Source organism: Schistocerca americana, chromosome 1 (genome assembly GCF_021461395.2).
Source record: "Schistocerca americana isolate TAMUIC-IGC-003095 chromosome 1, iqSchAmer2.1, whole genome shotgun sequence".
Taxonomy (NCBI): domain Eukaryota; kingdom Metazoa; phylum Arthropoda; class Insecta; order Orthoptera; family Acrididae; genus Schistocerca; species Schistocerca americana.
The window spans coordinates 855,945,638-855,957,768 of record NC_060119.1 but is presented as its reverse complement, the minus strand read 5'-3'; the positions used below and the strand labels follow the sequence as shown (position 1 = coordinate 855,957,768).

The 12,131-nt window shown below is 44.4% G+C and overlaps 1 protein-coding gene across 1 annotated transcript in view; it reads left to right on the top strand.

The window, feature by feature from the left end:
• LOC124594658 overlaps window positions 1-12,131 on the top strand; it is a 166,041-nt gene that overhangs the window by 35,770 nt on the left and 118,140 nt on the right. Inside the window, exon 4 of the mRNA XM_047133030.1 lies at window positions 8,146-8,348. Coding sequence (XP_046988986.1) covers window positions 8,146-8,348 — 203 coding nt within the window. The remainder of the gene's footprint in view (window positions 1-8,145; window positions 8,349-12,131) is intronic.

Below are 12,131 nucleotides of genomic sequence, written 5' to 3'. Positions count from 1 at the left end.
ATACTCCTAACCGTCGCAAGATATCCACAGTCGTAATCGAACTGTGCAGAGCATCCAGCCCCCGTCCAATGTGCATAATATTCGTTTTATTCATGTCGACCCTGCTACACGCCGCTACTGCATACGTAGTAAGAAGGTCAGTCACTTTACGTACTTCGTTCTCTGACCGGACGAGTATCACCATGAAAGAACCGTACGGTGCATCGGCAGATGACGAGTGCATGTCTGCCATGTTTCTTCGATCCGTTGGCGACATTCTGGATTCACCAAATAAGGATGAATTAAGTTTCCACGAATTACGTCTCCGTCAGACCCGCTGCTGTGGGAGGGTTAACGTGCATAAATATGCAAGATGATCCTTAAAAGCTGTGGACCAGGGTTCAGTAGCCAACACGTGATCTCTTAATCTGTCAGAAACATAAATTCGATCCAGCCTGCTCGCCGATTGGCTAGTATAAAATGTGTAGCCCTCTCGCTGCCCTTGGATCTTTTCCCACGTATCCATTAGTACCATGTATCAGCAGATCTTGTGCATTGCGTAGCAGGAGCTCAAATTAGGGGTTTGATTCTTTGGTATGAGAACACAGTTAAAATCCTCTCCTACCAAAATGTAGTCATATCTGCCATGGAATAGGAGCGCAATCTCCTCCGAGCATAACTGCGCACGCGCCCGTCGATTGTTAGATCCGGAGGGTGCATAGATGTTGACAATACGAATGCCGTTCACGGTCATCGCTATACACTGAGCCGAAGGGAGGTAATCATGGTCACATACCGGAATCCCTTTCCGAACTAATATCGCTGTACACGTCCTATATCTGGAGTCGGCGCTAGGTAAGTGTTGTAACCAAGCACGTCGGGAAAGGCAGCATTGCAGATTTCATGCACCAGCAGAATATCCAAGTCTGTGGCATAAATCGTGTCCCGGAAAAGTTGCACCTTTGCAAGTGATCGTGCGGTGTTAATGTTCACTGTTCCCACCTGATATGCTTGGTCCGTCGTCATCGTCATGCTCGTGTCATGCCATTGGAAACTCCATAGACTTGGTCCACTGGTCCACTACTCGCGCTCAGGGGGTGCCCGCCAGTTGGCTGCCCTCCGCTGTTTTCGTTCTGTGGTGTGCATACTATAAGTGAGTCGTCATCAAATGGGGATGCCAATTCCTGTATCTCTTCGGCTGGTTCTGCCCAGCCGCGTTAGTCATCAATCCCAGAAACGCCCCCTGCTGCATTTCGATTTGGCTGCCGGGACATTCCATGTGACTCCTCCGTTGGCAGTACCGGGGCAGTCGGTGTCAATGAAGAGGGACCGACTGAAAGGCAGGACATCCGGTCACGATCTGAAGGAATCTTTTCAGCATCCTCTAAAGGTACGTGTTCCATGTCAGACGTTTATTCGGCTCGGATAACTTCCGTGACCCCTACGACGTGTCACCCGAACTACGGCGACGCTTTCTGCGACGCTTCGGTGATCGTTGTTTGTGCGTCCTGCCCTCTGCCGTCGTGGTCGACGCCTCACTGTGTTCGTTGGTCCGTTGCTGCCGCCACTGTTTCGACCTCCACTTCCATGCCGCGTGCTACATGTGAGGGTGCGGAAGGTGCCTCCCTCATCTGCCATGAAGTGGGTGTAGGGCATTCTCTGTGTCACCTATATGCTCCACTAACTCGGTCTGCTCTTGCATCAACACGTCCGTGCTACGCTCTGAACTCGGCAACACCTCCCGGCGGGCCACCCACACGTACGTCATCGGCAGTTGCGTGGGAAAGTCTCGCTGTGACGTTTCTCCACGTGGCAGTTGCGTGACGCGGCGCTGTATGCACTCCGAGCGGGTATGTTCTCCTCCACCACAGCCGGAACATGTGCGTGGCTGGCCATCATAAATCACAATAGCTCGACATCCTCCAATACATAAATATGAAGGAATATGTTTGTTAAGGAGGCAACGGCCTTCCCGTGAGATCACCGAAGTTAAGCGCTTACGTGCGTGGTCAGCACTTGGATGTGTGATCATCCAGGCCGCCATGCGCTGTTGCTATTTTTCGGGGTGCACTTACCCTCGTGATGCCAATTGAGGAGCTACTCGACCGAATAGTAGCGGCTTCTGTCAAGAATACCATCTTACGACCGGGAGAGCTGTGTGCTGACCCCACGCCCCTCCTATCCGCATCCTCCACCGAGGATGACACGACGGTCGGATGGTCCCGGTAGGCCACTCGTGGCCTGAAGACGCTTTTTTATGTTTGTTAAGGACGATCCGCACCTATTTGACGCCGATTGGCACAGGATAGGTGCTAAACCTCGCCAAGCGTTCAGGCATATGACTGAGTACTGTTCCATATGATCGCAACGATTCTGGTACCTCAAACGGCAATTCAAATATCCGAATGATCCTTTCACATGCAGCTCCATCGGTCATCTTGACGTATCTTGTACTGCTTACAATGGGTAGGTGTATCCCAATTAGGCTTGTAGCAGGTAAACGAACTTCGTCCCTCAAAAAACGCTCTATTTCGAAAGCCTTGGGTCTAGCATATTTGTTGTCAAACGTAAATTGGAGCGAAGTCTTTCTCAAATTGTGTGCCATGGTGATCTAGTCAGACAACAACACGCATGAGTATCAGCGATGTGAACACTTCCTCTACCACGCTCGTCCGCGGCCGGGACAACAGGTCCGTGCCGCGTAACTGCTTAATTCAGACTGTGCCCAACTGAGCTATCCAAACACGACTCGTGACCCGTCCTCATAGCTCTACCTCAGCCAGTACTTCGTCTCCTACCTTCCAAGCTTCAGAGAAGCTCGGCTTTGTCATGTCAGGAAGTTTCATATCAGTGCACACTCCGCTGCAAAGTGAAAATTTCATTCTGGAAACATCCCCCAGGCTGTGGCAAAGACATGTCTCCGCAATATCCTTCCTTTCAGGGGTGGTAGTTCTGCAAGTTTTGCGGGAGAGCTTCTGTGAAGTTTGGAAGGTTGGAGACGAAGTGCAGGTGGGAGTGAAGCTGTTACGACGGCTCCTGCGTCGTGCGTGGTAAGCTCAGTTGCGCCTGCACGGTAGCTCAGCGTGTTCCGTCAGAGGGTTAGCTGCCCTCTGGAATAAGAAAAACTGAGTTAATGAGTCACCGATGAATGTGAACAAGCGTCATGGGATGCCCGTCCCGAACAATTAAATTTTAAAATTATCTTCAAAAGCTGTAATGGATCCTAAAAATTACATTAATGGTTACAAAAGTGTTTTAAACAGAACAACATAACAATCTTAGCCAGAAGATTGTACGATATATCTAATTCTGATTAAGTGTATTGAATAAAACCATAAGACTCAGGTCATATTCGACATCTATCTTAAAAACAAAAATAACCACAAGCCATGATTTAGAATTGCAGCACTATAGCATTACAGGTGTGCAGATCAAATGGCAAGTGCACTCGTACATTAATATAAGATTCTTCTAGACGTAAAACTTGATTTATGTATAACAGAGCACAGTGGTGCCATCTAGATTATAGATCCCAAGTCATGACTTGTGATTATTTGTGTTTTTAAGATGGATATCGAATATGACAAGAGCCGTTTGGCTTTATTCAGTGTACTTAATCAGAATCTGATGTAATAAGTGAGTACCCTTATCATATGATCTTTTGGCTACAGTTGTTCTGTTTAAAATAATTCTGTAGCTATTAATGTAACTTTAGAACTATTACAGCTTCTAAAGAAGACAATTTTAAAATTGTTGAAACATTGGCCAAGTGTTCCAATAAATGTTTATTTGCAACTGGTTGGCTAATTTTTTTTTTCAACCTCTTCGACTTCACTGCCACGCAGTTGCTGAAATCGCAGCCATATTTAAGATTCATTCAGAAAATATTAACACTTTCTTCTTTTGGTCGTAAAGCCAAAGATTGTTACGTGAAGCTCTCCACTCGTGTAGATTGTCAGCTAACCACCAACCTGGGGTGGTGAACCTCTTCCCAGCCTCGCCGATGAAATTGATGCTCTCCAGGTTACGAACAGGATACTTACCATTGACACAAGAACTCCTGCTTAGGTAGGATGATCCAACAACATGCCATACTTGTGGAGTACTGTTTCCTGTGCGATATATTTTAACCATAATTTGTTCAAACTTACTTTAGGATTGACACTTCGGTAGGAACACGTACGGTGGGGAGCAGGGTTGCCGTGTCCCACTTAGAACACACACCTAAACTCACATTTCAGTGTACAGAATTGGAATTGCCACCAGTGTGATCTCCAAGCCATGTGCAATGTTTTCATTTTAGTTTTATTTGCGAAAGGAAATTTTTAAGACGATATACATGTAGTTACTAAAATGGACGTCCTGACGACGTTGCTGACTTTTCAAAATGACGGAAACTTTATTGTTATTCAATTTATGTGACGACAACGTGCGAATACAATTTAAGAATACCACATATTTTCCTTCCTCCGAACTGGAACTCTGTCGGAGATCTCTAACCCGAGACAACTGAGTAAAATTCATTGCATAATATAGAACGTTAGTTTTATAATCAATTCGTTATTACGTACTGTAATCATTTTTTTAATTTGCAGCACAACAAAAATTATACCTTCCTTTTCACCTTGGTAGGCGTCTGTAAACAACACAATATTATGTGACGTAGTGCTTAGTCGCTGTAATAATTTAACAGTGAAAATTGATAGCATTGAATCGTTTTTCGGTCTTCACGCAACACAAAAACGCGTTTCGAGAGACAACTCTCTCATCATTAGGTTCTCAGACTCAGCTAATGAGGTAGACCTTTAGTGTGTAAGCTCAGAAGCTGAATCTTACAACCTGATGATGAGAAAACTGCCTGTCGAAACGCGTTGTTGAGTCGTCTGTAGGACAAAAAACGGTTCAACGCTACCAGTTGTTACTGAATAGTAGAAAGGCTGTGTTATATTCACCAAATAACTTTGGTGTCCAACATAAAGGTGCCAGAATGCGAACCTCCTAGCACAGAAAGCTGTTGCTGTATTCAGGTGGGTTGCTTGCTCTCAGCAGCTGTCTTATGCAGGACAAATTAGGCTACAACAAAAGTAATATTGGCAACAGAATGAGTAACAATTAACAATCACTCCAAAACGAAGATAGTCTCTTCAGTATACAGGATGTTTCAAAATCACAGAGTCAAATGTATGGGGGTGATAACTCAAGTCACGGGGAGTAAATTCTGCTTATTACTGACTATGCTCCTGAGAGGAGGCAGGGCGGAGGCTCTCCGCAGCAAGTGTATGTAATAGATATTGTCTATAACCCAGTCATCTGACCCACGTGAAAGGGGCTAGACCGAGCAAAATTAAACTTCCTGTTTCGCATTTAAAATATCTTACTCTGCTTACAGCTACTCGTTCTTAAGGTTTTCTTGTTGAAAATCGCTCTTTCACTGGGATAGGTAGCATGCAGTACGCCTCTTTAGTACACCACACTAGTTTTGTGAAGTCGTGTCGTCCTTGATTCTTATGAGTTCTTGTAGTTTCCTTCTTTCATAGTTGCTTCCTTCCACTAGCTTCCTGTGTGCTGGAACTGATCCGTCATATTTGTACAAGGGGAGTAACTTTTCAGACGATTTAAAGCGTCTCTCGGGGATAATGGGATAATTTCCTCTCAGTGAAGCCCACAGATTAATTTCCAAACGAGGCCGAGGCAACTACTTTATTTTAAACGCAGGAAAGCAGTAGAGTTTCTAGAGTTTTCCACAACAATCCACTTCTCTTCTGAGCAACTACACGTCTTTCCACTATGGGTACCACAACAAGACATGAAGGAAACGCTCCTTTAAAACAAGCGAACTCCAGGACAAAATACATTGTAAAGAAAGTAAAAAAAAGATAATTTACTGTCCGCCGCAGCAACTAATGTATTCCTTGCTTGTTTTCTGCAGAGCATTTAAAGAAATACACATATTAAACTGAATAAAAATGGAAATGAAGTGTTACGTTGGTTTACAAAATTTTGAATCCAGTCTTATGCCATAAAAGTAATCCATCTAGCTCATGTTATATTAACAACACCAAACATGAACCTAAGCAGGTGCTCAAAGTGGCGAACTTCCACCTGATTACAGCCGTTGCGGTCTCTTTCTAAGATGCCAGGAGTGGTCTGAATGGCATTACGTGCTGCTTGTATTCGTTCGACTAGAATGTCACTGTGGTGTACAGGCGCAATACACAAGCTACGTTTGATGTGACCACACAGGTAGAAATCAAGTGGTTCATGGTCGAGGTGAATGTGTGCCCATGGCTCAGGGCGCCTGTCTCAACTCAGTTCACACTAAACGTGGCAGTGAGGTGCTGACCCACACAGTGATTAAAATATTGTGGGCGCAGTCATCTTGAAGCCACATTTTCACTTGTACATTCACCGGAAGATCTTCTAGCAGCTTGGGTACGACATCTGCCAGAAAGTTGTGACACATTGGGCCGTCTAGACGAGGTGCCAGAATAAAGGGCCCGACAATAAGTTCGCCGACGATGCCCGCCGACATGTTTACTGGAAACTGTTATTGGTGATGTGTGACCACGATTTTACACGGGTATTTTTGTGCCCACGCGTTGGTGTTGTTGGTATTCATATAGCAGTCTCTCGTAAGACCACTTCGCTAAGACCACTTCGCCTGTAAACAACCGACATTATACAAACTATGGCTCGGCAATGCATTGCTACATAAACCAATGTAAAAATCGCATAAGATGTTCGGAGTCAGCTGTTCCAATGGCCTGTACCTCTTGCAAGTGGAAAGTGTGCTGATGTAGCGCTCTCCACACGGAGGTGTGAGTGACGTCCATATCTCTTGCGATCGCTTGTGCTCTTGTTGACTGATTCGCCTCATCTGTGCCTAGTACTTTCTCTTCAAATTGCAACGTACGTTGGTGTGATACTGTCTCTCAGAGCAAGTGTGATGCTATGCCACAGTCTGACATGCGGAGCAGGTGACTGGATTGTAGGTAGTACACATCGCATACGCACGACGTAGCTAACTAATTTTAAAAGACGCCTAACGTTGCAGGGAAGCGTCAGTGTCTCTAACATAATTTGTTCCCCAAGACAAGGTGTATCACACCTAGACGTTTGATGCAAAGACTTTAAAACACCCTGTATAACTCAAATATTAATGGTGGTAATGAGCAACTCAACTTTTCACTTTTCCTGCTTCTGGGCCGTTCTTTCATTCTATAAATGCTGATACTACACTTTGCTTGGGCTAAAGAGAGTGGATTACAGTTCTGTTCCTGTAGTTGACATCACACGGTGTAAGAATGGAAAACATTTTATTCCATTCCATAGCGCCAAATCTATGAATGTAATCTCTGTTTCCTTGTTTTCCCTAAATTTACCGTCCATTACTAACCGCAGCACAAATATTGCTCCTCGGGCGCACCTGTTCCTCTTAAAATCATAAAATCAGACTGATCTTCTCCTAATCTGTTTAATTTTTCCCACCATTCTTTGATAAAGTACTACTCTGGGTGTTTTTAAAGCACGTAAAACCAGACTGAGTTCACGGTAACTATTGCGTGTGTCTGCTCTTGCTTTCTTTGAACGTGTACAATAATTGTATTCTTTACAAAATCTGATGGAGCTTTGTCAGTTACATAAATGTCGTTTGCAAGCTTTTGTATCTGTTACTCAAGGCTTTGGCCTGATGCTCACAAGAGTACCGCTGGTATTTCATCAATCCCTGGGTATCTATTCTTTATGAATTTGCACAAAGCGTTTTGAAATTTGGAAAAGACTATTGTATCTTGCCTGTCATCTTCACGCACCTAGTTTTTCCCGGTCAGCTGTACAGGTGGTCCAAGTAATGTTTTCATTTTCTTATTTCTTTCTTCATTACTCAATGACCTTACTCGTCTCTAACCATCGTGCTCCTTATTTCGTGCTGTCTACAGTGAATGCTTACATGTATGTGTGCCGCATCCGAGACATCATGAATCAATTTGGGTATCTATCTCGTTGCATCTTATCGTTGCCCATTCTTCTTCTGCTTTGAGTGGAAAACGTCGTAGTTGGGCTGACAGCTCATGAGAGGACATTCAGTTTCTATGTCTGAAGAGTATAGTAACATTTACGCTTGCAGTGGTTCCTCTTTGAACAAGGTGTGGCTGGGTGCGCTTGCAGGTGTGCAAGCTGGTGGTGACGGTGAAGCAGGTGCAGGGCGGGCTGCAGGACAGCGACGTGCTGAGCTTCTGCGAGGCGGCCTTCTGCGCCGTGGGCGACGCGCTCGCCGGCGCCGACGCCTTCCTGCTGCGCCAGATCGTAGACTTCTTCGAGGACGTTCGCAACGACGATCGCTGCCGCGCCGCGCTGCTGCGCTATGAGAAGTACGGAGCTCGCAATTCGTCTTTCCTCCGTGTTAACTGTGCACGGACAGATATGTGAAACTTTTCACCGCCCTTTCTTCTCATTATTAAAGATAGCAACGGTTTATAGGAATTATCGATATTATGTAGAAATAATACCGGCGTACATAAGTACACTCTAAGACAAAGGAACGACGCACAACCAAGAAATCATCCGAACTGGATGCGGTGTACGTGTACAGGTAAACAAATGATTACAATTTCAGAAAAATTGGATGATTTGTGCAAGAGAAAGAGCTTCACAAAGTGAACAAGTCAATAATGCGTTGATCCAAATGGTTCAAATGCCTCTAAGCACTATGGGACTTAACATCTGAGGTCATCAGTCCCCTAGACTTAGAACTACTTAAACCTAACTAAGCTAAGGACATCACACACATCCATGCCCGAGGCAGGATTCGAACCTGCGACCGTAGCAGCAGAGCGGTTCCTGACTGAAACGCCTAGAACCGCTCGGCCACTCCGACCGGCTGCGTTGATCCACCTCTGGCCCTTATGCAAGCAGTTATTCGGCTTGGCATTCATGACACAGGTTGCTGGGTGTCCTCCTGGCGGATAACGTGCCAAATTCAGTCCAAATGGCGCGTTAGATCGTCAGAATTCCGAACTTGTTGAAGCTCCCTGCCCTTAATGCTTCAAACATTCGCAATTGGCGGGAGATCCGGCGACCTAGCTGGATAAGTTGGGGTTTGGGAAACACTAAAACAAGTAGTAGAATGTGCGGGCGAGCATTATCTTGCTGGAATGTAAGCCCGGGAATGGCTTGCCCTGAAAGGCAACTAAAGGGCGTAGAATATGGTCGATGTACCGCTGTGCTGTAATAGTGTGGCGGATGACAAGCTGAGGGGTTCTGCTATGATATGAAATGGCACCCCACACCAGCAGTCATGGCTGTTGAGCCGTAAGGGGGCGAGTCAGCTCGATATCCCATCGCTGTCCGGAGCGTCTCCAGACACGGTTTTGCTGGTCATCTGAGCTCGGTCCGAAGCGAGACTCATCATTGTAGACATTACAACTCCACTAAATGAGATTCCTTGCCGATGACGTGTCTGGAGAGGCCTCGGACAGCGGTGGAGTGCCGAAATGACCGTCGTCTGCCATGAGACCCTAAAACCAGCCGTGTGGCTTGGGATGCCATTTCTTTTCATAGCAGTACCCCTTTGGTTGTCATACGTGGCATCCTTACAGCATAGCGGTAAGTTGACCATATTCTACGCCGTTCTGTTGCTCTTCGTGGCAACCAATCCTTGTCTTAGACTTCGGCAAGATAATGCCTGCCTGCCGCCGGCAAGATTTTTTACTGCTTGTCTTCGTGGTTGACAAACCCTACCTTGGCCAGCAAGGCCACCGGATATCTCCACAATTCAGAACGTTTGGCGCATTATGGGCAGGGCCCTCGAACTATATCGGAATTTTGACGATGATACGCGTCAGTTGGACAGAATTTGGCACGATATCCCTCAGGAGAACATCGAACAACTCTGTGAATCAGTCCTGAGCCGAATCACTGCTTGCCTGAGGGCCAGAGGTGGACCAACGCGTTATTTTGTTGGTGCGTCTTATTTTTGTGTCAGAGTGTGCACTTCACTGCCGATTTAGCGACTGCATCGAAGCATTTTCCCAATATATATGACTTTAATCATTTTATTTTGTACATTCTTGAAGTGGGTATTGGACGTACACAATTGTGAAAGCGTAAGGACGAAAATATGAATAACTTCCGCGTGATTTGCCTCTGCCAAGTAACTTGGACCACACATAAAAATATATGCTTTAGTGTAGTACAGAATGTAACTGAAACAAATACGAAGTGAGACGAGCAGAAATAATAATTTTATTTAAAGACAATAATCACACTGAAATCGACGCGATTTATGATGGTCCAGTAGACATTATAAAAGGCGGCAAATTGTTCTTAATAGGATGTTTGATTGCCACGGACGGCAGTTCATCCTGTGCAACGTGATCCCAGGCTGGTTACAAGATAGCTAAGGAGTTCTTGTGGTACTGCGCTCCGTTGCTCCATCAGTGTGGCTGACAACTGCCGGATGGTCGTTGATGCATGTGGGCGTGCTGCGACATTCCACAAGTGCTCGCCTTTTGTAACGTCCAGGGGATCATCATAAAATGTAATGTCTGTTCGTCTTATTGCGCGTTTCTTTCAGTTACCTTCTGTACTGTACTATACTTTACCAGCTCCCAAGTTTCATCGATGTATGTTCTTTGGCAGTGACATATAAAGCGAAAGTTACTGTCGTGCTTAAGTTTTGCACAGCACCTTATTTTTCACCGTATTTCACACATCCTATCAAATGACGTTATGAGCTCTGCGCGCCAACTTACCTGTGTAAATGTCGTGTTTGAGTAACTACTGCAACGTTCATCCATCTGAATCTGTTCGCTACACACAAACGTGGACCTCTCTATAGAAATTGTGTCCATACAATACTCTCTATTACCAAATTAACTATTGTTTGAAGACTCTGGAAATTTCACATCAACCTATTACTTCCTTTAACAATTTAGCAAACTGTTTTCCCTCTGATAACTGTGTTGCCACAGTTCTAACATATTTAATCCTCTATAACAAATATTCTTGATTTTAAAAACAGTGAAAATTTTTGATAGAAGTTGTGTGTAAATCAACAATGACCTACCTCTCAAAGAATAAATATAAATAGTAACAGTTTCCCTGTTTTGAACCTAACAACTATTTTCTTTTTCAAATAAGAGTCTTCCTGGGTGACATATCAATGATCCGATACATCAAAATATCGATATTGTACGTTCGATATAGCGTCATTGCAGTGATCACTTATGCGACGTATCGGAAATTCGATGTGTGGATTCTTCCGAAAATTTTACCAGCTCAAATAGTGCCACCTGAAATTGCTGCCGTAAATATGTTTGAAATACTGACGGCAACTTTTGTTTTAGAGCAGAAAATGAATTCATTTACACCAGCATCCGTGATAGCTGTAAAACATCCTAGAATGTATTAACTCTAGGGTCTGTCCCTTTAGTATGCATACTAGAAACGCGAGGTCTATGTCAAGCAGTTATGATTGTCCGGGTATAGGATGATCCGTTTTAACACTTATTATAGCCTCAGCTCAGCGTTTTTTTTTTTTTCTTGTTTCTCAGTGTGAATTTCGTCCTCATAAATTTCGTCTACTTTCCTCAAATTTGGCTACTGATGGAGTCATATTTATTCGTATAAAAAGTAGCATTAACATTTCAAGTATAGTTGCATTATGACTAAAGGAGAAGACAACAACGCTTCTCTCTGTGTTCATATACCGTATTTTACGGACTATGAGACGCACTTTTTCTTAGAAAAATTGTCTCAAAAATTCGGGCACTTCTTATACTCGAAATTAGCATAAAAATGTCCACTGTTTGATTCAAAATTCCCACTACTCTTAAAAATGGCCATATATTCCATTCAGAGGGAAACCTATCTCTATCTGACAGTAGTAGTGCACCGATGCGACGAACATGAGTTGCTAACAACGTCTCCTTCTCGCCCCGCCATCACAAACCCAGAACATTATTATGCGTCATTGGACTCTACGGTGCCAGTGAACTTGAACAGAAAGTGATTTGTGTCATTGATAGCAGAACAATACTTTTGCTAGTAGCTAATTTCGCAATGGGAAAAAATGAGGGCTATAAATTGAAAGAAATAACATATGCAGAAGAACGTGGAAACAGAGCAGCTGAGCGATATATCAGCCGCCCACC